This window comes from Mustelus asterias, chromosome 11, assembly GCF_964213995.1.
Source record: "Mustelus asterias chromosome 11, sMusAst1.hap1.1, whole genome shotgun sequence".
Lineage (NCBI taxonomy): Eukaryota > Metazoa > Chordata > Chondrichthyes > Carcharhiniformes > Triakidae > Mustelus > Mustelus asterias.
Genome location: NC_135811.1, coordinates 27,625,497 through 27,651,497, shown reverse-complemented (window position 1 = coordinate 27,651,497; position 26,001 = coordinate 27,625,497). Strand labels below are relative to the sequence as shown.

At 42.3% G+C, this 26,001-nt stretch overlaps 2 protein-coding genes across 2 annotated transcripts in view; one reads left to right on the top strand and one right to left on the bottom strand.

Moving 5' to 3' along the window:
• sec23ip (SEC23 interacting protein) overlaps nucleotides 1-3,340 on the bottom strand; it is a 127,471-nt gene extending 124,131 nt beyond the window's left edge. Inside the window, exon 1 of the mRNA XM_078223330.1 lies at nucleotides 3,148-3,340. Coding sequence (XP_078079456.1) covers nucleotides 3,148-3,304 — 157 coding nt within the window. The 5' untranslated portion in view covers nucleotides 3,305-3,340. The remainder of the gene's footprint in view (nucleotides 1-3,147) is intronic.
• Nucleotides 3,341-3,555: 215 nt separating this feature from the next.
• The window catches only part of mcmbp (minichromosome maintenance complex binding protein), a 36,190-nt gene continuing 13,744 nt past the window's right edge, over nucleotides 3,556-26,001 (top strand). The window contains exons 1-12 of the mRNA XM_078223329.1: nucleotides 3,556-3,744; nucleotides 9,304-9,389; nucleotides 11,193-11,333; nucleotides 14,229-14,270; nucleotides 15,366-15,467; nucleotides 15,585-15,714; nucleotides 16,580-16,728; nucleotides 18,847-18,944; nucleotides 19,574-19,752; nucleotides 21,109-21,232; nucleotides 21,911-22,028; nucleotides 24,820-24,985. Of these exons, the coding sequence (XP_078079455.1) occupies nucleotides 3,687-3,744; nucleotides 9,304-9,389; nucleotides 11,193-11,333; nucleotides 14,229-14,270; nucleotides 15,366-15,467; nucleotides 15,585-15,714; nucleotides 16,580-16,728; nucleotides 18,847-18,944; nucleotides 19,574-19,752; nucleotides 21,109-21,232; nucleotides 21,911-22,028; nucleotides 24,820-24,985 (1,393 nt within the window). The 5' untranslated portion in view covers nucleotides 3,556-3,686. The remainder of the gene's footprint in view (nucleotides 3,745-9,303; nucleotides 9,390-11,192; nucleotides 11,334-14,228; nucleotides 14,271-15,365; nucleotides 15,468-15,584; nucleotides 15,715-16,579; nucleotides 16,729-18,846; nucleotides 18,945-19,573; nucleotides 19,753-21,108; nucleotides 21,233-21,910; nucleotides 22,029-24,819; nucleotides 24,986-26,001) is intronic.

Below are 26,001 nucleotides of genomic sequence, written 5' to 3'. Positions count from 1 at the left end.
CCGAGTGATTGGGAAATTAGGCTTTTAAATGTTGATCTTTGATAACATACATTTGAGAGAATTTATTGAATCTATGCAAGATAACTTGAAATCCATATCTTAGTGGGGAGATATTTACAGAAAGAGATGAGCTGGGTTCGACCAGTCATCTTCGTGCAATTCCCCTACCCCACTCGTACACAATAATATTTATTCAGGATCAGAAATCGGGCTGAAATCCAAACAGAAGTTTAAAACGGCTGGGGAATAGGATCACTCCGCTTATTGCTGTGCTAAAAACACAATTCATATTATTCAACAGTTTTCTTGTTCTTAAATTCTGTTAACTTGATCCCTGTACTTCCACCACCAACATTAGCATTGTATAGTTTGAAAACAACACAAGGAAGGTTCCAGAGCTGAGCATGTGCCATGAATACACGGCATAGCTCAGAAGTTTCCAAACTATGGGTCATGATTCGTATCAGGCAATTAGATGAACTATTAAACCAAGATCCTGGATGACTTTTTAGATTGAAGATCTTATGACATTATTCAAAGATGATCAAAGTCCTCCTGATGTCTTGGTCACCACTGATCTCTCAATTATAACCAGATATATTTGATATATATATCAAATATTTATTCATCTCACCGTTTGTGGGAAAAGACTGACTCAGAATGGTTGCCTACATAACAGCAATCTCTACACCTCAAAAGCAATACATTATGCCAAGTTCTCAGATATTTCACCACGGCCAAAGTTTTTTACCTCAATTAAAGTGTTTAATTGAATGCATAAAGAAACTATGAGCAAAAAAGATTATTTTTTCAATTTACAAGATATTGGGCAGTACGGTGGTTAGCACTGCTGCCTCACAGCGCCAGGGACCAGGGTTCGATTCCTGGCTTAAGTTTAAGTTTTTTAAGTGAGTTTATTTATTAGACACCAAGTAAGGCCTACATTAATACTGTAATGAAGTTACTGTGAAATTCCCCGAGTCGCCACAGTCCGGCACGCCTGTTCAGGTCAATGCACCCTAACCAGCACGTCTTTCAGAATATGGGAGGAAACCAGAGCACCCGGAGGAAACCCTCGCAGACACGGGGAGAATGTGCAAACTCCACACAGACAGTGACCCAAGCCGGGAATCGAACCCGGGTCCCTGGCGCTGTGAAGTAGCAGTGCTAACCACTGTGCTACCGTGCTGCCCAAACCACTATGCTACCGTGCACTTGGGTCACTGTCTGTGTGGAGTTTGCACATTCTCCGTGTCTGTGTGGGTTTCCTCCAGGTGCTCTGGTTTCCTCCCACACTCCAAAAGGTGTGCGGGTTAGGTTGATTGGCTATGCTAAATTGCCTCTTAGTGTGAGGGGGTTAGTAAGGTAAGTAAGTAGGGTTATGAGGATAGTGCCTGGGTGGGATTGTGGTTGGTGCTGACTCGATGGCCCAAATGGCCTCCATCTGCACTGTAGAGATTCTATGATTCTTTAACTCTAGGTTTGAATCTGCAATGCTTTACCAGGACAAAAAACATTATTCATTCAAAATTGAAATAGAGCCTTCCACTGCACAAAACATTAAAGGTTTTATGATAACTAGATCACAAAAAAATCTGTTTACAACAGATGGCATTGCAAATATCTCTGAGTAAACTTTAATATCCACTTATATTCGGGAAATGTTAATGCCATGATTTCAGTCAAAGGCAAAGCTGTCATGATCTTGGTTTAATGGTTCATCTAATTGCCTGATACTAATCGCGAGGCATGGTTGGGAACCCCCTGTGCCGTGTATTCATGACACATGCTCAGCTCTGGAATCTTTCTTGCGCTATGTTCAAACTATACAACGCTAATGGTGATGCTGGAAGTACAATACTTGCCAAAAGTGTGATGAACATCTACAGTTAACATCTAGTAAGGAATTTCAGCAACCCACACCTTTTAATAATCCCTCCTCCGATTGCACATATTGCAGTGGTGTTTTCACAGGCACACTCAGATTGAGTCTATTTTCAATAGTCCTGTATAATGGTAAATATTTCCTACTAGTTAAATATATTTAACTGTTGCTTGATCTGTTTTCTGAAGATAGCCCATAAAATTAAAAATGCTGAACTCAAATTTCAACTGTTCTCTGTATGCACATCGAGTACATCTGCATGGTGCATTTAGTCTTGCATTTATGTAGCACTTTTCACAACTTCAGGGCATCCTACAGCCAATGATGTATTTTGGAAATGCAATCACTGCTATAACATAGAAACATAGCAGCAAATATGCACACAGTAAAGACACACAAAAAGCAATCTGATAATCAGACAATGTTTTTTTAAAATGTGTTGGTTGTGCCACAAATACTGACAGGGATCAGCATTTATTAACAATAACTTATTTGCTCTTCACTTAAATAGCACCATGGAATTTTTACATCCACTTAAGAAAGTAGATGGAACCTTGGTTTATCCTTCCATACAAAAAATAGTATCTCCCAATAGAGCAGGATGCCCTCCATACTGTACTGGAGTGCCAAGATAGATTTTGTGTGCTGGTCCCTTGAGTGGGATTTAAACCAACAATCTTAACTCAGGAGGAAAGAGTCCTACCACTGAGTCACAGTTGGCAGTGCAGCAACTCAAGCATCTGGAGTATACAGAAAGACTTGCAGTGTTAACTTCTAACAAAAAAAAATCAAATACATGTCACACGTTATATAACTTACCAAAATGCAGTAGAGGCAACACATACAACAGGTTTGCAGATGAAATAAACCACAAAGTGAGTTTGAGCTGCACAAACTCATTGGCCTGAGTGATCAAAGTAACATCACTCATGTTTTTTGTTTAAGGATTGACTTTTGGTGCAATTCCTCTTGGGAATAAACACACTCCAATGTCTTTCAGATAGAACATACACGTCGGGCTCAGATGCTCAATGACACACACACCTGAACCATTCCTCTCCTCCCCTCCCAGTATAAGGTGATACACAACTCAAATCACTCAGTAGGTGACTGAAAACATTCGATGCGAGTTTAAGACAGACATCGGGGGCCATGGATCCAGATGTCGCCCCCTTTTAAGTTAAAGGGACTCCCACAGAGCCGGAGCTGCCTCTCCCGGACCGGGAGCCGGTTCGGCTCAGCTCGGCCCGCATTAAACTCACCGGCTGAGAGAAGGCTGGTGTCCACGGCTGGGGCTGGGGCCGGGGCCGGGGCCGGGGCCGGGGCCTGAGCCTGGCTCACGGGGATGAAGGGCACGGTGAAGCTGAACTCGGTGTCAGACGAGAAGAGCAAGTTGGTGTTCCCTTTGCGCTCGGCCATCTTGCTCCGCGCACCGACACGTAACCAGGGGCTCCGCGGAGCGGCCGGGAGGGCGGGGCAAAGTCAGAGGTCAACACTGCCCGTGACGACACGGGGAGCAGCCTGCGTGGCCCTTGGGGGTGACGTAACGGCGCGGCCTGCGTGGGTGACGTAACGGCGCGGCCTGCGTGGGTGACGTAACGGCGCGGCCTGCGTGTTCCCCCCGGGAGGTGACGTGACGTAACTACGCGGTGTACGTGGGCGGAGGTCGGAGGTCGGAGGCTGTGTCAGTGACGCGGTTTTCCCGCCATTGCCCATCGGCTGCTCTTCGGGAAAAGTTGCAGCGGCCGCGCGTCCCCTTTTCTCAGCTCCCCCCTCTGTCCCGCAGCAACTTCTCCTCAACATGCCGTGTGTGGATGACTGGGTGAATGACCCTCTGAGCGCCGTGCAGGGCATCTTCGGTGAGTCTTTAGTCCCGCTTTGCAGCCTCACCTCTTCAATTTATTTAAAACTCCCCTTTCCTGGTCTGCCATGGTTGAATTTTCTGCAGGCCTCCCTCCCCCCCAGCTCTACCCCTCAGCAGCTCCTCACTCAGTTATTTCTCCTTTCTGGAGGGATTTAAAGTCTAATTAACAAACATAATTGTCAGCTCACACCTTAAATATTTATTTAAATATCTAAATCCGAGGACAGGACTTTTTAACATTCAATTATTTCTTCTTAGTTGATTGCTGAAACTATAAACTACTTTTAAAAACATTGGCTTGATAATGTGTTTACTTCTATTGGAGGCCAAGGGATTTGGATCTGTAAAAACCCAAGTTGGTATAGTTTATGGGGCGGGTTCTTCAGTAATCCAGAATGTTTGAAATGTCCTTGCTCTGAATTGCAGGTTTGTTGAAATATTAGAAGACGGACCATGCTTTTTGTGTTCGGTGTGGCATTAACATTTCCCCAATATAAATGGTTTACTGATTAAAAATAAGTTTGCAGTGTCATCAGTTCTAAATAGATCTTTTGTGCATGTGTAGGGGATTTCCTTTGGTAGCTAAGATGCATGTTAATTTAGGCAAATGTATTCCACACAATTTATTTTGTCTGTTTTTAAGTCCCTGGAAGGGGACCCTTTGCATATAATCTAGTGCTGCACTTTCAGGTCAAAGGTTTTTTTTAGTGGTAAATAAATATCTGTTTTAGTTGGTGTTTAATCATCACGTTTTGAAACAGTACTACTCACAGAGTGAATTGTTCATTAAATACCTTTTTTTGTAAAAAGACCAGGTTGAATATATTTCATAGGGTTATGTGATTGTGGAACATTTAATACTTTATCATCACATGTAATGATTCATAACTTGTACAGGTATAATCTGCGCAAAACCGTTCAAAGTCTGTTGGAGCTAGAAGCTGATATAAGTGGCCTTGATTAAGGATTTAAATCAAGCTAAAAATAGCTTGAGTGCCAGTTTCCCCTGAGGTTTCTGATTTTCCTTTGCACTGAGTACCGAGGCATCCAGGACTGAATGAGTAAACATTTCTTCCAATGAAATAATGGGAAGAGTGGATCAGTGTTTGGGGCCTCAACTATTAACAATATGTATCAATGCCTTTGATGAAGAGACTGAATGTCTGGTTGCAAAATTTGATAGTGCAAGAATTGGTGGGAAAGTAAGTTGTGAAGAGAATGTAAGGAATATGGATAAGTTAAGTGAGTATAAACAAAAAGTTTCAGATGTCGATGAGGGAAAATGTGAACTTGTCTATTTTAGCAGGAAGAATATAAAAGTAGCATATTATTTAAATGGAGAGAGATTGCAGAACTCTTAAGGTACAGGGCGACCTGGATAACCTGGTGCATGAATCATCATGTTAAATAGCAGGAATAGCAAGTGATTAGGGATGCAAATGGAATGTTGTAATTGATTGCAGGGACTATTTAATATAGAAGGAGGAATGTTTTGCTGCAGTTGCTACAGTTGAGACCACATCTGGAGTACTGTGGTCTCCTTATTTAAGAAAATATATAAATGCAGTTCAGTGAAGGTTGACTCGACTGACATTTGGGATTGGGCAAAAACAGAAAATGCTGGAAAATCTCAGCAGGTCTGACAGCCTCTGTGGGGAGAGAATAGAGCCAACGTTTCGAATCTAGATGACCCTTTGTCAGAGCATGGGGGATTGGGGGGGGGGTTATCTTATAAGGAAAGGTAGGACAGGTTGGGTTGTATCCATTGGAATTTAGCAAAAGAGAGGTGACTTTATTGAATCATGTAGGATCCTGAGGAGACTTGAGAGGATGGATCTTGAAAGGATATTTTCCCTTGTGGGAGAGGCTTGAACGAGGGAACGCGATTTTGAAGACGGAGGTGAGATTTCTTTTTTTTTTCTGAGCTTCATTTGGAGCACTCTCCCCCAGAAAGTGGTAGAAACAGGGTCATTTAATATTTTTAGGGCAGGGATTGATAGATTCTTGGCTAACAAGGGAGTCAAACGTTTGTATGGGTAGATGGGAATGTGGAGTTGAGACCACAATCAGATCACCCATGATCTTATCGAATGGCTGAGCAGACTCGAGGGGCTGAATGGCCTGCTGTTGTTCGTATGATAGAAGCCAGCATCTTTGTTCCCCACCAGAAACTCTGTTCCCGAGCACCAACTTCATTACACCTGCAACTGTTGAAGGCTGAACCAGTCAGTGCCAACCTTGGTGTCAGATCTGAGCCCAAAATGAATTTCTGACTGCATATCCAAGCTATCAGTAAGACTGTTATGAAGAAGAGTCATATTTGACTCTCAACATTCGGCTTCTGTCTCCACAGATGCTGCCAGACCTGCTGCGTATTCCCAGCACCTTCTGTTATTCCATCACTAAGGTTATCTATTTCCACCTTCGCAACATTGCCTGACTTCCCCTGCCTCAGCTCATCTGCTGCTGAAACCCTCTTCTGTTACCTTTGTAACTTCTAGACTTGACGACTCCAACACAATCCTGGCCGGCCTCACACATACTGCCTTCCGAAAACTTGAGGTCATCCAAAAACTTTACTCATGTCATTATGAACACCAAATTCCATTTATCCAACACCCATGTGCTCACTGATCCACAATGTTCATCCTAGTTTTCAAATCTCTCCCCTGCCTAATTCTTAATCTCCAGCGCCACAACTCTCTTATATTTGCACTCTTCCAATCCTGGCCTCTTGGGAATATTCCCAATTTTTAATTGCTCCACTGTTGGCAGCTGTGTCAAAACCTAGCTCTAAGTTTTTGGTCATTTGCCATACTCTCTCCTAATGTAGCTCATTCAATATCATATTTTTGCTTTCTAGCTCTTCTGGGATGATTAGCATGTTTTACTACATTACCAATGTCATGTATGTACCAGTTGTCATTGTTCCTCATCTCATTGATTGGGATGCGGGTGTTTCCATTTTATGGGAAGAAAAATTCATGGAAAGTTACAATGTTGACTCCATCTGTACATTTTTTAGTGGTTCACCCATACAGAGTCTGGCATGTGGTTGTCAAATCAGAGTCCCTACAGTGCTAAAGGAGGCCATTTATTATGCAGTTCATCGTGATAAGCTATATATTGGGGAACGGGAGTCCTGTCTTCCTGAAACCTTGAGTTGTGAATGTTTGGCTGTCACACATTGAGCATTCTTTGAAAATCAGCAGGGGAACTCATCTTTGGCAACAAATTAAACCCCTAAAATAGATTATTGCAGAAGTCTTGGAGATTGAGGATGTATTTATGTAACAATTGTCATGTCTGGATTAAGCAGTTAAGACCCTAAAATACTTTCAGAGCAAAACAGAATTAGGCTACCTTCAGGACACCTTGCTGCACAAGAATCCGGTTGAAGATAGCTTAACGTCAAGGTTAAACATATGGTATAAGTACAACCTGACATGCTTGTATAGAGATATACTCTTTTCAATAGCCAGAAGATAAACCCGCTACAGATTAATTTTCCAGTTGTTTGTTTCTTTCCATCTTCAATGGATCTATCCATACTAACATCTTCTTCCAAATGTTGTCCTTTATTGACACTCTACAGGTAGGTGGTCTTTTTGCACCACTATGCTAACAATACCCAGCTCTACTTTTCTACTTCAACCTCTACTGTCAGACTGCTTGACTGACATTCAGTGGTGGATGCCCCAAAATCGAGAAGACTGAAACTACTGTCTTCCACTCCTGCAATAAAAACTCTGAATCCTTGCCACCAGCTCCAAATCCTCCTCCATTGAGCAGTGTCTGCTTGAATTGAACCTTCATAACCTTCATGATCTATTTGACCGTTAGCTAAGCTTCCAACCCTCACAGCCACTCCATCACAAAGATCCCTTCTTTCTTCTCTTCCGCATCGTCTGCCTCCACCTATCTTTCAGCCGATAAGCTGCTGAACTTCTCTCAACCATGTATATAAAATCAAAAAGCAAAATTAAAACCGGAAAGGCTGGATAAACCCAGCAGGGCTGGCAGCATCTATGGAGAGAGAAACAGAGTTAACATTTTGAGTCCATATGACTACTTCAGAGCTAAAGAGTGGCAGAAATGTGTTGGATTATATAATTGGAGAAGGGCTGGAGAAGGTGGATTGATCGGAACGGAGGAGAGATGGACACAAGACAAAGGGAATGTTAATGGTAGCATTAAAGACGAACGAAGGTGCAAATAGTGGCATAAAGGTAAGATAGCAGAGTGCAGTAATAGAACCAAGGTCAGTGCTCAGTGAAAGCAAAACTAAAGATAAAGTGACAGATGGCCCTGGTTGCAGGGTATGGGGGGCGCGGGGGGGGGGGGGGCTGAGCGGGTCATGGGCCAACCAAAAAAACGGAAAAAGATCACAGTCTGAAGTTGTTGATCTCTACTGTATTCACTGCTCCCAATGCTGTTTCCTCTACATTGAGGAGACTTGACAGAGACTGAGTGACCGCTTTGCGGAACACCTTTGCTCAGTCCACAAGTATGACCCCAACCTGTTGCTTGTTATTTCAACTCACCATCTTGCTCTCATGCCCGCATGTCTGCCCTTGGCCTGCTGCAATGCTCCAATAAAGCTCAATGCATACTGGACAAACATCAGTTCATCTTCTCATAAGGCCTGTTATAGCTTTCTGGGTCATAGAATCCAAGTGCAGAAGGAGGCCATTCAGCCCATCGAGTCTGCACTGACCACAATCCCACCCAGGCGCTATCCCCATAATCCCATGCATTTACCCTAGCTTGTCTCCCTGACACTAAGGGGAAGTTTAGCATGGCCAATCCACCTAACCTGCACATCTTTGGACTGTGGGAGGAAACCGGAGAACCTGGAGGAAACCCACGCAGACACTGGGAGAATATGCAAACTCCACACAGACAGTGATCCAAACTGGGAATCGAACCCGGGTCCCTGTGAGGCAGCAGTGCTAACCACTGTGCTGCCCCCATGTTAGGTCCAACATGTCTTGTCATTCTTGACTTGATCAGTCCGATGTTTTACTGGCTGGACCTCCCAAAACTCTACTATTTCCTATACCACACTAAGTCCAGCTTATCCACTACAACTGTTTTTGCTGCTTACCATTGCCTCTCAAGTCCCACATTATCTCTTCTTCAACATCTTCACCCTCATGTTTTAATTCCTTTCAAGGTTCATCTCTAACCTTGCCCCCCTCACAACACTTGCCCTGCCATCTTATGCCCACCCCCCTTTGGTGATCCTGCTTTCAGCTGTCTCGGCCCATGCTCAAATCTTTATGCCTTTCCTTTTTAAGACCCTAATTGAAACTCTCACGTTTGGTAATCTTCCCAAATATCTGCTCCTTTGCCAAAGCTTCCATTTGCTCTTGTCTGTTAATGTATCTGAAATTGGGCATCCCTTTTGTGTTAAGTGTGCTCTATTAATGCATGTTGTAGTATCTCGGGCATACCTCTTCAAGCACTTGAAACCCATGAAAGTTGAACTGCGGGATAAGAAGTGTTTTTAAAACCTGAGATTTGACATGAATTTTTTGTTTTGCTCTTGCAGTTCAAAATGGTGCCAGTGGTGAATGGGAGAAGAAAGTGATTGAATATTTCAGAGAGAAGCTAAAGGAGACGACTGCCTCAAGTTGGGTAGGTGGTTATGTTGGAAATATGATTCAAACACAATGGTAGTGGAAACAAAAGGCATTCCTTGTCAGAGTTGTGTGGAATTCAACCATTTTGAAATATTGGACGTTACAGTTAATACAGTTATTCGTTTGTTTAACAAATTTCTGGTGAATGTTTGTCATATTGAGTTCAGTGGCATTATAGCAGTTATGCAACTGAGTAAATGATGAAGCATGTTAATGGTTGGTCAGTTATGTTGTTAAAGACGCACCGGATTTGTAATGCTGCATCCTGTGAATAACAAAGAAAAGTTCCATCTCTTATTTTGTGTTTCACCATCTGGCTTGGAACCATTTAATATTGCATAATGGATCAGGAATATGATGGGGTGCAGATGGATTAATTATCATTTTAGTACCAACATTGAAAGCCTGTGATATTTAATTTTACAGTTATGTCATCTCAAAGTGCCCCATTGTCAACATGGTTTTGTCCTTTTAACCAGAGAGATGTATGCAGCCAGTGATGGATCCCAGTGTTAAGTCACTGTAAATTTCTTTCAAAGCAAAACCTCTGTGAAGAGGTATTGAGTCAATGATCTTGAGGCAAAAGACAAGTTTTTTTTTTGGTCCTAATGATGCGTGCTGTTTAGGAACACAGGCCATTTAGCCCTTGAACCTGCTCTGCCACTCTGAGATAATTGACTGATCTGCAACCAAACTCATGCCAACCTCCCCATATCCCTTTGTAATTTTGTTAACAAAAACGTACCAATCTTGGTTTTAAATGTAACAATTGATCTTTGCGGAAGAGTATTTCTGGATGTTACCATTGACCAAACTGGACCAGCCATATAAATACAAGAGCAGGTCAGAGGCTGGCAATTTCACAGTGAGTCACTTCTGGACTCCCTAAAGCCTGTCCACTGTCTACAAGGCACAAGTCAGGACTGTGATGGGATACTCTCCGTTTGCCTGGTTGAGAGCAGCTCCAATGACTCTTGACTCCAGTAAAAGCTCAACACCCTCCAGAAAAAAACAGCCTGTTTGATCAACACCTTATCCATCACCTTGTACATTTACTCCCTGGTGCACAGCACAGTGGCAGCAGTGTGTACTTTTTTATTATTATTCCACCAGATGTGTGTGTCCCTGGGTAGACTGGCATTTATTGCTTATCCCTAATTGCCCTTGAGACACAAGATGCACTGCAGCAGCTTGCCAAACCTCCCTTCAACAGCACCTTCCGAACCCATGACTGTTATCACCCAGCAGACACAAGTGAATGTCACCACCTGCTAGTTCCTTTCCAAGCTGCACACTATCCTTGCAACTATATCGCTGTTCCTGTGTCAGGAGATCCTGGAAATCCCTAACAGCACTATGGGTGTACCTGCACCAGAGGGACTGTAGCAGTTTAAGAAAGGAGGGCATTTAGGGTTGGGCAATGCTAACATCCTACGAAATAAAAATAATAAAAAGTCTACCACTGTGAGTATAATTGTTTCCTAATTTTACTCTTGAAAGGTCTGGCTGAAACTTTGCTATGCTCATTCATTATGGACTCCCACCCCCCAGAAATAGTTTCCCTTTACTGATCTGATCTATTCCCCTTCTATGGAGCAAGAGAACTGCATTTCTTCCAGCCATTCATGTGCATCTGCCATTTATTTCCCATTGACGAGAGCCTTCCAGACTATTTTATTCCAAAAGTTAATGGTATGGACGAAAGTTGGTGGAATGAGAGAGGCCATTCTTCCAGTGGTTAGCATGGCGTTCCCTGTGAATGATTTGATTGAAATACAGTTTTTCCTCCTCATTATAGGTGCCTTCCTTGAATGATGTTCCACTGCATTATTTAAAGCCAAATAGCTTGGTGAAATTCCGTTGTATGATCCAGGATATGTTTGATCCAGAGTTTTATATGGGAATTTATGAAACTGTGGAGACATCTGCCAAATCTAAAGTAAGTATTTCCAGGATAGAAATTAAAAACAGCCTTTAAAAGCAAAATCTTCAGTGATGGTCATGTCTCCATTGTGGTAGTTGCCCGTTGACTCAGTTTTATTGGGAATTCACAACAACTATTATTCATAGAATAGAATCCTACAATGCAGGAGGAGGCCATTTGGCCCATTGAGTCTGCACCGACCACAATCCCACCCTGACCCTATCCCCATAACCCCATGTATTTACCATAGCTCGTACCCCTGACACTAAGGGGCAATTTAGCATGGCTACTCCACCTAACCCACACGTCTTTGGATTATTTGTATATTTTTTGTGCAATTTTCCAACTTGGAAATGAAAGCGCTATGGCATGTTTTTGGGACACTACAGGGCAATTTAGCATGGCCAACCCACCCAACCTGCACATCTTAGGATTGTGGGAGGCAACCAGAGCACCTGGAGGAAACCCACGCAGACAGAGGGAGAACGTGCAAACTCCACACAGGCAGTCACCCAAGGTCGGAATCAAACCCGGGTCCCTGGCGCTGAGAGGTGGCAGTGCTAATCACTGCCACCATGCCGCTTCGGGCTTGCTTTTGTGGTAAGCGCCTCCCTGTGTATACAAAGATGCCATAATCATCATAGTGCACCTGAGCAGCAAGTCCACTTCTCCGTCCAGTTCTCCGTCCCTGCAAATCTTGACACGACATTTGATGTTTTGTTTTTTAATCTGTCGTGCACCAGTCTTAATGTTTTGAACAGTTCCTTGCCAGTAGTTTCCATTGGGCCAGAACAGCAGAATTAATAGTCCTTTTTAATCTTGGGCAAGTTGATATCACAAAAGAAAACTATGATGTGTGTTACATTGGCACAGTATGACAGAAAAGGGGATTTTCCTCTCTGCTTTGTCAAGCTGCTCTTCAATGTCTCCTGCCTTGTTAGCAATTTTGTGGTTAATTGTGTTGTCAGATCATGGGACACAAGTTAGCTGGTCAGCAACTTTCCTCCCACAAACTACCAATGCTTTCACTCACTGCGCTAAATACATTTCACCAATTGTGTTAGATTTTCCACTTCTTGCTATTTGGTGTGCAATGGCATTGAATGCATCTGTCATTTCAGTTGAAAGAGGGGTTCATGCAGGGGAAGAAAATCTTGCAATTTATTTGTGTGGCGCAGCTGTTTGATCACGGTGACATACAATCGCATGTAGAATACTTTGGGTCGTGGATTTTTGTCAAAAGTCAATAAATGTGATTTCCAAGTTCAGGAATGAGTTTTTTATTTTGACGGGCTTTAGTTATTCTCTCCTGGATCAATTCGTTTAACCATAAGGTTTAAAAAATGTTCTCAATCCTTCACAGTTATAGAGATGTCATTTTAGTTGTCCATGAGCGGGGGTTGCTTGGAACAGCTCAATTTGAACCGACAGATCCATTCAGATACCAATTCAGGCAGGGATCATCTGGACTGGTGATCTGTTGCTCCAGCCACGTAAAGCGTTTATGCAAAGAATAAATTAAAGATCTGTTGCTCATGAAAAAACACCTATATTACGTTAATAAACACTGCTCACCTTATCTACAGCTGCCATCAATGCAATCTCGCCCTAACTTGCAGGTTTTCCATGGGTTGGTAATCAAAAGTCTGAATTTCGTGAGATTTGATAGTTTGTTTTGAAGGAGCTCTGACTTTGGTTGCAGCTGCTCATGTGAGTTGGAGTCAGCAGCTTCCCTCCTGAACTGTTTTCATTCCCCACCCATTCCCTCCCAGATAATCAACAGCAAGTGTAATCTCCCTGTGTAAACTGTTTCATTAGGGCACAATTCATAGTACTTAGCATCATTGCTCCCCACATTGTCTTTAGTGAATTGGCATTTATAGTTGCCTTTTAAAGGTAATGGAGTTGTAAAGAACAGAACAATTTCATTTGTAGCAGAATTATTCTTCAGCCTGTGACTCTTTAAATGTAATCTTGTGCTGAAATTTAATGGAATGTGGAATAAAAGATAAAGTCGTCATAGTCCCAGATGACCGTAGGCTGCTCTTTCCTTTTGAGCGGGACAGCTGACTGGGGTGACTTAACCTGAGGATCTCCACACCTCAGGCAAGGGGCATTGTTGAGATAGCGAGCCTTCATGAAGGCCCAGTGTGGAGCAGAGGAGACCTGAAACACTGCTTTCTGATGTTCTGGGTTGGCAGGGCAAGAGGACAAGGCTTTAGGATAGTGAAGAGAACATTTAAGACAGACATCAGAAAGCATTCTTTATAGAGAGGGTGATGGCTAACTGGGGTGGATTGCTAGGATGGGTCGTCGTGGGCCTTTAAAGAAACAGAATGTGGAATAAAGGGTGAAGTTGTCATAATCCCAGATGACCATAAGCTTTCATGAAGGCCCAACGTAGAATAGAGGAGACCTGGAAACGCTGATGCCTGATGTTCTAGGATGGCAGGGCAAGAGGACAAGGAGAATGAAGTTTCCCTTTATTCCACATTCCATGAAATTTGATGGAAAGACCGTAGAGGTGACATTCTGGAAAAATGAGAACAGATGAGCTGAAGGATTAGCCTAATGTGTAAACCTCCAAATTAAATCTAAAATGGATTTCCCTGGTTGCATCACTTCAGGACTTCCACTCCGTTATCTTTAACAGATTCACAATATGCGAGGAACCACTTAGTTTACAATATCCTACATAATGCTGGAAGCTTTCTTGTTTGACTGCATTTGAACCTGAGTTAGACGTATAATTTCTGCTTTGAAGTTGAACTGTGGACTATTGCTTATCACATTTGTTTATGACTGCATTTGAATGTGCATCTCTACTTTGCATTTTTATATTTTGTATGTTTTTTTTCACTAGGGGTTTTAATATTTCTCTGTGTAAAGGTTTCAATTTGTTTTTGATAGGTTCTACGCTTTGGAAAGTACAAAGATGTTGCGGAATGTGGGGTAAGTCGTTGCCCACTATAGTTCCTTTCCCTGTTTATTAAGACAATTGTATGTGAAGTACTGAATTCCACGGACGTAAGGATTTTTGATTTGGAAATACAGTTAATGGGTGGGTTCCACTGTCTAGAAACAGGGTGCTGCAGTCTTAAGGACAGAATGTTGGAGGCTAATATGAGTTTCAAGCAGCAACGTTAACAGGGATCTAATTCAATGACAGGGACTCTGACGCAACAATTAGGTGCACCTTTACTTTGCAACAGTAGATGGAGCTAGCGCTAAAGGTAAAGCTGGCTGAATGCTGAAGACAAAGGAAATTTTTAAATATCCCTTCATTTAACAAAGGCACAAATCCCTTTTATCAACAATGGTCGCAAACTCGTCTTATGAAAATGTTGTTGCTCATCGATTGTTCTTCATCGTTCATTTTCTAAATAGGCTGCTTCCACCTCCTTTCAACCCTCATTTGTATATTTCTGTATTTACATAACTTGTCAAAATGCTATTTAATGTGTTGGCTCAATTGGTGACACACCCACTTGTGAAAAAGAAGGTTGCGCTCTCACCCAGGAGCTTCATATTTGGAGCTGTTGTCTTTGAATTCCCCATGATATTTTACTGAGATTCACACCATCGTCATTCCAGCATTCCATCCAAGCCACCTGTCCCTCAATTGTGATGTGGAGATGCCGGCGTTGGACTGGGGTGGGGCACAGTAAGAAGTCTCACCGCACCAGGTTAAAGTCCAACAGGTTTATTTGAAATCACGAGCTTTCGGAGTGCTGCTCCTTCATCAGTTGTGAGCATTGCGGGTCAGTTTAAGCTGCTGGTTGAATTGTTGAAGGTTTGATCCTGATCTCACTCAGTTCGCTTTGCAGCAGGTTATTGATTCCAATTACAACAAACCAACAGACACCTTGACTGAAATTAGTTATCGGCAACTAACAAGTACCATTTATGGGAATGCAGCCCTATTTTAGGTTAAAATTGCTGCTGTTGTGTGTTATCTTGCATCATGTGCATTGGAGCGGAACACTGAACCGGGGTATGATAAGTGAATTTTGTTGGCACGTGTTACATAATTTCTTTTCTCCGCAGCTGCAACAAGAGGTTGCCTTAAACTCTGCCAAGTGTGTCACTCTGGAGAGGCAGACCTTTTACTGTATTCCAGTGCCTGGAGAGTCAGAGTGGGTCAAAGAAATATCCTTTTGCTGACGTGGTTTCTTCAGCTTCAGCCTGAGAAGCTTTCCAACTAAATGAATAAATGAAAACAATTTAGCGGAGTAGTTCTTTTTTTTCCTTAAATTTCTTTCATACGCCTATGCCAGTGCCAGCCAGGCACGTGGCAACCCCTCTACGTCCTATACTCCAAGTCGACACAAGAGGAGTTATGAGGAGGATGAAGACATGGAAATGCATCCACCCAAACTAAAAGAGCAGTGTGCAGGTAAGGGGGTGTATATTCAGCAATCCTTCATTGAAATCACTAACAAAGGGGGGGGGGGGAAGGGGGGTGCAGGAATGTCAGGATACTGCAGGATAATGTTCCTTATTCCGCAATGCAAGTTATTCATGATATCAAAGCAAATTACTGCGGAAGCTGGAATCCGTAACCAAAAGAGAAAATGCTGGAACATCTCAGCAGGTCTGGCAGCATCTGTAAGGAGAGAAAAGAGCTGACGTTTCGACTCAAAATATCAGCTTTTTTCTCTCCTTGCAGATGCTGCCAGGCCTGCTGAGATTTTCCAGCATTTTCTCTTCTTCATGGTATCCTTTGAGGCATTATTGTAGTAGTACTCTTGCTGGTTTCTCTAATACCCTGCTAATGAGTGAGATAGATTCCTTGCCAGCTGTCACATTGAGATTTTCCCAAACTACTCTTGCATCACAAAGCAGTGACCTAAAAGGGTAAGTGTTTTTCGAGTGAAAAGTGAAGTGTGCTAACCAGAGTGACAATACATTTCATTTAGTTCAAAATAACTTAAAGGATTTTTTTTTACTTCACGGCCTTTTTGACATTCAAGACATTTTTCTTGTATGCATTTCAACAGTGGAAATGATAGTCCAGCCTATCTTTCTCCCAGTACAAGTACAGTTCTAACTCTGCTCCTGTTATAAAACATTTGGTGGTAATCAGCATGAATGGAGGCGAATCTGATCTCGTGTGAATACATAAAATGTTGTGATAGGTTTGCCCTCCTTGTTCACTACTGGTTATCAGGATGATCACTTTGAAACTTTACTTGCCTCTAATTAGGGTTAGAAGTAAACCAAAGAGACGATGTTAATACTGTTTTTAACCTGTCTTTCAGCTGGCTGCAGTGGATCACAAGCATGTGGTGACGCTAAACGCCTTGAAAAGGAAGCACCGGGTGGACACCAGAGTTTTCCTAACCGTACGACGTCGATTGATCTCAACTTCCCATTACCAGGAGAGAAAGGGCCAGCATGTCTTGTGAAGGTAGGAATGCGTTGGTGAAGAATGCAATGCATAATGTAGGCCTCCTTATTTGGTAACATCCAATAAGTGGTAATAGATTTTGCTGAAGTAATTTCCTTTCAAATTTTAGATATAGATGTACAAGTTTCAGTCATAGATCTGGTTAAAAGGCAAAAATGATGCATTGTTTGGGTTGAGTGGATTGGCCTATTCCATAAAATTTTGTCATGCTGCTGATTACGCTAAATTGAATTTTAATGCATTTCATGCTGTGTGCATTGTAGTTTCCTTGGTCTCTGTCTTGATTGACTATAAGAAAATACAGCCTCTTTGTGTTCTTAAGTTTTTTTTTGTATTTCAAAACATTGCTGTTCAAAACCTTTGATTTTTTTTGGAGCAGAACACAATCTGATGTGTTCCTTCTGGGTGTTACGGGTCTATTTTGTAAGTAATCGGGGAAACTTTGTGTCTCACAAGGTGCTGCTGATCAGCTTTGCTGCATTTTTTTGGAACTCCCCAGTTTCATAGCCACCAAGCTGTTATAGAAGAAATCTTTTGGCTCCAAAAGTCCTGCCGAATGTCTTTGCAGAAACCGAATGCAGGGATTTGATATAGAAGCTTACTCCGTCCAAAAGCCGTTGCTAATTATTAATGGTGGGAATCTGTTTTGATGAGTTAATTGGTTTGACAAATCAGAAAGCACTCGCTGTGAATCAATCCTCTAAATCCTTTCTGCTGTTGGAGGGGGTGGAAGCAACTAACCAACTTTCATCCTGCATAAATGCCATGATTACTACTTCCAAGAAAGCAAGAACATTACTGAAAGTGGTGCATCAGTTACAATCCTATAATGGAGCGACACAGACCATCCCACCCTTTGTGCCTGTGTCAGTTCTTTCAAAGGGCCATCCAATTTCATAGAATCTTATTTCATAGAAACCCTGCAGTGCAGAAAGAGGCCATTCGGCCCATCGAGTCTGTACCAACCACAATCCCACCCAGGCCCTATCCCCATATCCCTACATATTTATCCACTAATCCCTCGAACCTATGCATCCAGGGACACTAAGGGGCAATTTAGAATGGCCAATCAACCTAGCCCGCACATCTTTGGACTGTGGGAGGAAACCAGAGCACCCGGAGAAAACCCACGCAGACACAGGGAGAATGTGCAAACTCCATACAGACAGTGACCCGAGCCGGGATTCGAACCCAGGTCCCTGGAGCTGTGAAGCAGCAGTGCTAACCACTGTGCTACCGTGCCGCCCCTGTTTTACTTCACCACCCTTTCAGCCCTGCAGCCATTTCCCCTTCAAGTATTTACCCAATTCCCTTTTGTAATGCATGATTGAATCTGTTTCCGCCACCCTTTCACGCAATGCATTTCGGATTGTAATTATTCACTGCTTTAAAAGAAAATTCTCCTTGTATCACCCCTGGATCTTTTGGCAATTATCTTAAATCTCTCTTCTGGTTACTGACCTTTCCACTGGGATCAATTTCTCCCTCTATGTTCTTTCAAAACAAAGAACAGTACAGCACAGGAACAGGCCCTTCGGCCCTCCAAGCCTGCGCCGATCACGTTTATCTATCTTAAACCAACCGCTTTTATCCCTCTATTCCTCATTTATTCATATGCCTATCGAGATAAGTCTTAAATGTGGCTAACGTAACTGCCTCAACTACCTCACTTGGCTGTGCATTCTAGGCCCCCACCCTTTCTGTAAAAAAAAACCCATTCATGATTTTTAACCCCTCTATTAAATCTCCTTTTTAGCCTTCTTTGCTTAAAGGAGAACAACCCCAGATTCTCTAGTCTTTCCACATATCCTGAATCATTGCTATCATTCTTGGAAATCTGTTCTGCGCCCCTGTCCGAAGCCTTGACATCCTTCCATCCTAAAGTGTGGACAGAAGATTGGATAATGCACTCCAGCTCAAAATGTTGTTAGAACCTTCCCAAAATGATCAAGTTGGTGTAGTGATTTTTCAATGCCACCTCTCCCTAGGTTGTTAAGCAACCATGTAATTTAGTATATTTTAATTAAAAGCCCATGTTGATACTGGATCCTCGCTGCAGTCATGCATTATTCGGTTCAGAATGCTTGTGCATTAATGTTTTATTCTTCTATTTGGCAGATGTATGAAGACTGGGATAGTTTCAAAGTGAATGATATGCTGGAGGTTTATGGGATTCTATCAGTGGATCCAGCACTTGGTGTAATGAATGATGAGAGGTAAGGCATTAGGGTTGCTAATATAAGTGCTGTACTCATCGGCCCTAATGCAAGGATTGTTCAGTCAGCTTTTGTGCCTCCTGAATTTTCACATACTTTTCTTATCGTGAAGCATTTCAGTCCTGCAACAGAAATTAAAGGGGCTTCTTGTTTTAAGGAGCTCAAGGATCAATCTGTTTTGCTTCGCTCGCACTTAAAATATCAGCAATGTATTATATTGATCTGAACAATTGGGATCATTTGGCAGATACTATGTAGAATGAGGGAATTAATTGCATTTTTAAAACTCAATATTTAACCTTGCAGAGAATAAACGTTGCCTGACCTGCTGAGTATTTCTAGCATTTTCTGTTTTTAATCCACGCTATGTTGTTTGGCTGTGAATTGACAGTTCCAGTTCTTTAGTTCCTGTTTGAATGGGGGGGGGGAAATGCATTCTTAATTGAGATTTTCTCATGGAGTGCAGTTGAAATGGAGGAAATGGAACCGCTTTTTTTTTTAAGCAACATGGATCTAAATGTCTTCTTGCATTTCAAGAGACCAAGAAGGTGCAGCTGAAATTGGCAGCTTTGTCACTGCTGAAACGATAGTTACTGTGAGCTTTGTTTTCCTTTCCCCCGTGGATACAGCACAAAGGATGGTTCATCAATACTGGACCCAGCTGAATGTATGGACACCATGGAAGAGCAGCGTGTTCACAGTCCTCCACCTTCATTGGTTCCAAGGCTTCATGCCATCGTAACTCACAAATTGCAGCACGTTAATCCCTTCCTTCCCACCACCCTGAAAGATAAAGAAAGCAAGGACTGTAAGTCCAATTTTCCACATGGCTGCTTCTATTTTTGTGTATTTGTGGTGCCTGCGTGTGTGGGATGTTTGGCTGTGGAATGTGTCGTTCACAGAATTTTATTTTGGAAGAATGTTTATTGCACGATCTTGACCTAGATTCAGACCCGCTATGGACCGTGGATACAAGTTTCAGTGCAGAGATTTTGTCATAATGCTCTCTAAGCTGCCAATAATTTCGGGCTGTTTCAAACCAGTTTTGGGAAAGACATAAATCATAGAATCTCTACAGTGCAGGAAGAGGCCATTCAGCCCATCACGTCTGCGCCAACTCTCTGACAATATCTTAGCCAGACCCCCCTCCACCCTATCCCCGTAACTCCACACATTTACCATGACTAATCCATCTAACCTACACATCCTGGGGCACCAAGGGGCAATTGTACTATGGTCAATCCACCTAACTTGCACACCTTTGGACTGTGAGAGGAAACACATGTAGGCACGGGGAGAAAGTGCAAACTCCACCCAAGGCCGGAATTGAACTGGGTCCCTGGCGCTGTGAGGCAGTATGCTAACCGCTGTGCCACCATGCTGTCCCTATTACAGATAAAGCACAACTTCCCACTGATATTCAGTATTAACGGTTTTTCAATTGAGACCTGTGGATAACTGGCAAAATTCTAGGGTTTGCTGCTGCAGAGTTAGGGAGCTGAGTGAAAGGAACTTCATCAGGTTTTACAAGGCCTGAGCTTGGAGTGTTTGATGACTTTACTCCAAGCCAGGATCAGTGCTCGGGAATGAAATACTTTCCTGATATTTCCCAACTTGGTGAACACAAAACCTGACCAAATAAATATATAGATGGTACGACGGTGGGGGGATGTTGGAGGCAACATAAATTCCATGTGTTGGACAATTCCTCACAAATGAATGGGATGTTTAAAATGTACACATTACAGTGATGGGAATCTGATTTATTGAATCCACCATTCTTTATTTCCCAGCCTATGTAGTGCTAGAAACATAGAAAGTAAGAACAGGTGGAGGCCATTCGGCCCTTCAAGCCTGCTCCGCCATTCATTATGATCATGCAACTCAATAGCCTGATCCCGTCTTCCCCAGAACTTTGTATCCTTGCTATTGTATGTTTGAAAAATAGTTCACAATCCCCTGTATTGTGCATATAAGTTGCCTGAGATCAGGGCGTTACTCTGTTGGAGAGAACCTACATCTGGTGAGCAAGCTGGTGCCAAGAGCCCTTTCTGCCCCTTTTGTGCTGTTGTACTAGTTTGTTATTTAAGATGCCGTACAAATATTTCTTTTCTTAAAATTAATATTATTCTTTAGCATCTTTTTTTCTGATGATTTATTACAGATATCACAAACATCGTGCCTGAATTATCAACAGTCAGAACAGAGTTGCTTGGGTTCCTGACACACGTATTACTGGGAGACAGTCTGGCTGCTGAGTATCTCCTCCTACACTTCATATCCACAGTGTAATTATATGATCTTTGATTTGCATCATTTCTGGACCCACATTGTAAATTGGACTATAGCAAATATTCTATATTTATAATGTTAAACAATACCCTAAGTCTGCCAGTTGATCTTGGGGATTCAGTTTTAAATTTTGTTTAAATTATGAGCTTCTATTGAATAGATGTAGCTTTTTTGGAGCAAAGGAAATGTTAGTTTGCAACCGAGTAGATGTTTCCCTGAATTAAAATGTTCCTCCTTTTTAAAGTAACTAATACAACTTCCAGTATTCATAAAAGGTATGATTGAATTGTGAGTGCAAAAGGCAGCAGTGACGTTTCTTGCTTCCAAAGTTATACTGTGGAAAATAGATCAGTGGGGCATGCAACTTTAACTTTGCACTACATGGAGCTGGACTTTGGGGGGAGTTTGAAAGCTGAAATAACTTTTTAATTTTCTTTTAAACCACGCAGAAGATAGCAATTCCAGGCCAAGGGGTACCTGAGAGATTTGCTTCACTAACTACCCAGCTGCCAGATTGCGTAATCATAACATGACTTGAATAGGACATGTTAAATAGATACAAGAAATTATAATGAGGATGAAAATTAAGAGTTAACAGTTGCATGTACTAAAGCTTGTATTAAAATGAGGCAGCTGGACCAGTGCTTATTAACCTGTTATGATCAATGTTGCAGATACTCCCGGCGTGATATTCTTCCACTGGGTAAATTCGCAGTAAATCTGAGTGGCTGCCCAAGGAATAACACTTACACAAAGTACCTCCACAGGACCATTCAACAGCTGGTTCCATCAGTAAGTAGTTAAATCTTAGGAGATTGCAGATTTGATTATTCAACTCTGGTGATTGCTGCACTACTTTTTTTAAAAAGAAACAAGAGACAGTTGTGTTTACCATGGTTGAGTGGGCCATGTGGAATTTCACCATGGTCAGGAGATGCATTTTCCTGCTGCGAGCACTGATACTCTTGGCGGTCTGTGCATTTTGAACAGACCTCACAGGCAGGGAATTGAATCTGACGGGATATCAGTGCCTTTGTGGCATCCTGGATGACTTCCAGAAGTGTTTGGAATAGGAGCAAGGCCAGAAGGTGTGTATAAATATGCCATCTGGGCTATGTTCTTACAGCACTCATTCTAACGAAGGGCCATTAACTTTGAATATTGTAGTGCAATCTGCATCCTGGCGATGTTATGTTGAGAATATATACCATCAGTACCGTATAGCGTAGAAACCAGTGTGCTATTATTCTCCCATGTTGGGGAAAAATTGACAATTTTAAATATACAGTGTTAAAGATTACTAAAGACCATGTTTGCTGGTATTCCTGTTCCAGCCTGTAATCTGTTCAGTTTTTTTGAAGGAAGGGAAAACTAACACGATTTGTGCACTTAGGGTGTGAGAGGGGGAAAGTTCAAAGGAGATGTGAGGGGCAAGTTTTTTACAGAGTGGTAGGTGCCTGGAACGGGCTACCAGGGGTGGTGGTGCAGGCAGATACGATAGGGGTGTTTAAGGGGCTTTTAGATAAGTACGTGAATATGCAAGGAATAGATGGATATAGACTAAGGGCAGGCAGAAGGGATTAGTTTAATTGGCGTCATGTTTGGTACAACATCGTGGGCCGAAGGGCCTGTTTCTGTACTGTACTGTTCCATGTTTCATCATAGAGTAAGAGAAACCTACAGCATTGAAGGAGGCCATTCAGCCCATTGTGCCTGAACTAGCTCTTTGAGAGAATCTCATGTCCTGTTTTGTGTCTGTAGCCCTACAAGTTCTTCATTTTCAAATACCTGTCAAAGTGCCTTTTTAAAATTATTCATGGAATCAGCTTCCACAATCTTTTCAGCTAGTGTGTTCCAGATTCCAACAACACTCAAGTGGTGAAATATTCTCATTTCTTTTAGTGATGATCTTGTCAATTTTAAATTTGACCTCTGGTTATTGTCTGCATGCCAGAGGGAATAGGTTTTCTCCAACCACTTTCACAACCGTAGTATAGTTATTGGAACATCTGAAAATTCTGCCTGCGCTTTTGATTATTACATTTTAAATGAGAAAGTAACTTTAGGCACTGAATCAGTGCTTAAACTATCCCAAAAAAACTAGTTGCAACTAAATTATTCAAAACTGTTAGGGGCAGCACGGTGGCAGACTGGTTAGCATTGCTGCCTCACAGCGCCAGGGACCCAGGTTCAATTCCTCGGGTGACTGTGTGGAGTTTGCACATTCTCCCCGTGTCTGCGTGGGTTTCCTCCGGGTGCTCCGATTTCCTCCCACAGTTCAAAGATGTGCAGGTTAGGTTAATTGACCGTGCTAAATTGCCCTTAGTTTCAGGGGGACTAGCAGGGTAAATACAGGGGTTACGAGGATAGGGCCTGGGTGCGATTGTTGTCAGTGCAGACTCGATGGGCCAAACGGCCTCCTTCTGCACTGTCAGGATTCTATGAAAATGAAGGCTTGAGAGAGCGTATTTGCAAATGATGGCAAAACTGTTCCTCTCTCAAAACTGGTAACTCTCGATGTCCTTGTTTAACTGTATGTGTCTGTGCTCTGGAACATGTGGAGTTAAACACAGTCATCCAGAATTTGCTGCCGGAGGTTGTTACTTTTCAATTGCAGGTGCTGCTGAAGTACCCCCAGAACGCAATGAATTCAAAATCACCAAACTGACCTGACCTTTAGTCTCAGCTGGTCTGGCAGCATCTGTAAGGAGGGAAAAGAGCTGGCATTTCGAGTCCAGATGACCCTTTGTTAAAGCTAAAAGCTGACGTTTTGAGTCTGGACTCGAAACGTCAGCTCTTTTCTCTCCTTACAGATGCTGCCAGACCTGCTGAGATTTTCCAGCATTTTCTCTTTTGGCTTCAGATTCCAGCATCCACAGTAATTTGCTTTTGACCTTTTAGCCTTGCAGTAAAAAGCCTTGATATCCTTCGAAATCAAATTTCTAAATGTAAGGATTTAAAAACAAAAATTGGTTTGATGTTTCAGCCTTTATACATGTCTCATGTGTATCACAAATGTTCATTTCGTGTTCTGTAAAATTTAAAGTAAATGATACTTGGTGCATTTTACTTCCTGGATTGCAATCTGTGAGAATGCTTCAGTGTGAGTGGCTGCTTGATGGCATCACTTGCTGGAAATCCCCGAGGTTTGGCATCAGACTTGAACTAACATCGGAAAAGGGAAAATACATGTCCCAGAGTTTGCTAGATCTTTGTGGGTAGCTTTCTTCAAAGTCACTTGGGGAGCCATTCCTTTGTCGCTGACTGCAAAACTCAGGCCATTGGTCCTTTGAATACTTGCTCACTGGTCTTGTTAATTCTAAAACTTTCACATGATCTGGATATAACCACAAAATTGGTTGTTTTACATGTTTGCAGGTCATGGGTGCATAACTGAGAATAGTAGCGTGTATGTTATTTTCAGAAATTTACATACGTTATTGTAATTAAAGCTATAGGGATTAGTACAATTTAAAATTATTATTTACATTTAGCAAGTTGGCTTGTTTTCCTTTAATAGTCATTGTTTACTGTTAAGTTTGATCAACTCGCACCTTTGAATTTTGATTTTTGTGTTTAATAGTCCTATTGTCTACCCATGACTCTTAACAACATGAACACTCTACGGTTCATCCCGCACAAAGACTACACTGCAAATCGCCTTGTGACTGGAGTACTGCAGCTGGCCAGTAATACTTCACTCATGTTAGACGAAACGTTACTGGAACAAGGACAGCTGGATGCTACAGGTTAGAACTGAATTTTACAGTCTAGAGCAAGTTTTGCTGCCAGCTTCCGTTTCGATTTCAGTAGCTGAATGTTTCAAATGCTGGCATTGGCCCTGATGAACAAGTGAATAACTTGCTTTCCCTCTGACCCGGAAATGTGAATCGGAAGCGCTAAGACAAAGAGAAGGATGAGAAAATCGTATGGAATGGCAGAAGCCAAAATTAAAGATTGCGGGGTGTAAACACCTCTCCCAAAAGCGGCCAAACTAACCAAAGCAGTTTCTGAAATCTTTTGCACTTTTATTTAAAAAAAGCATTATGCTGGAAGACAATCACATTTGCAGAATGCTCACATCTCCAGTCTGAATTAATTGCCATTGCAAATTTCAGCCCAGTAAACCTGCTTGAGGCCCTTTGAGGGGGTTCTTGAAATTCAGATGTGTTTTCTTGGGTGCAAGGGCAATCATGAGCACCATTTTCAAATTGTTTAACTTTGAATATTAAATTTACTAATAAAATTAATAACCACCAGCCAAAACTGGTGCATGATTGTCTATAGTTTCTTAAAGTTACTTGGATAACTCTCAGACTAGGTAGACTAGGCACCAGAAATGTCTATTTTTGTGATGGACATATTTTCAACTGTATTGATAAAACTGCACTCCAAACAGGTATATCAATTTGGATGCTGTTGAGGGGGATAGCCTGTCACAGGGAGATACCAGCAGCAACCAGGCCTGTGACACCACAGCTGGTTCTGCTGTGGGAAAGGGTCGGGCAAAGAGCAAGGGAGCAGTAGTATTGGAGACTCGCTAGTTAGAGGCACGGACAGGCGTTTCTGTGGCCGCAATCGAGACTCCAGGATGGTGTGTTGCCTCCCTGGTGCCAGGGTCAAGGACATCTCTGAGCGATTGCAGGACATTCTTAAGGGGGAGGGTGAGCAGCCAGAGGTCGTTGTACATATTGGTACCAACAACGTAGGTGGGAAAAGGGATGAGGTCCCGAAATATGAATATAGAGAGTTAGGCAGAAGGCTA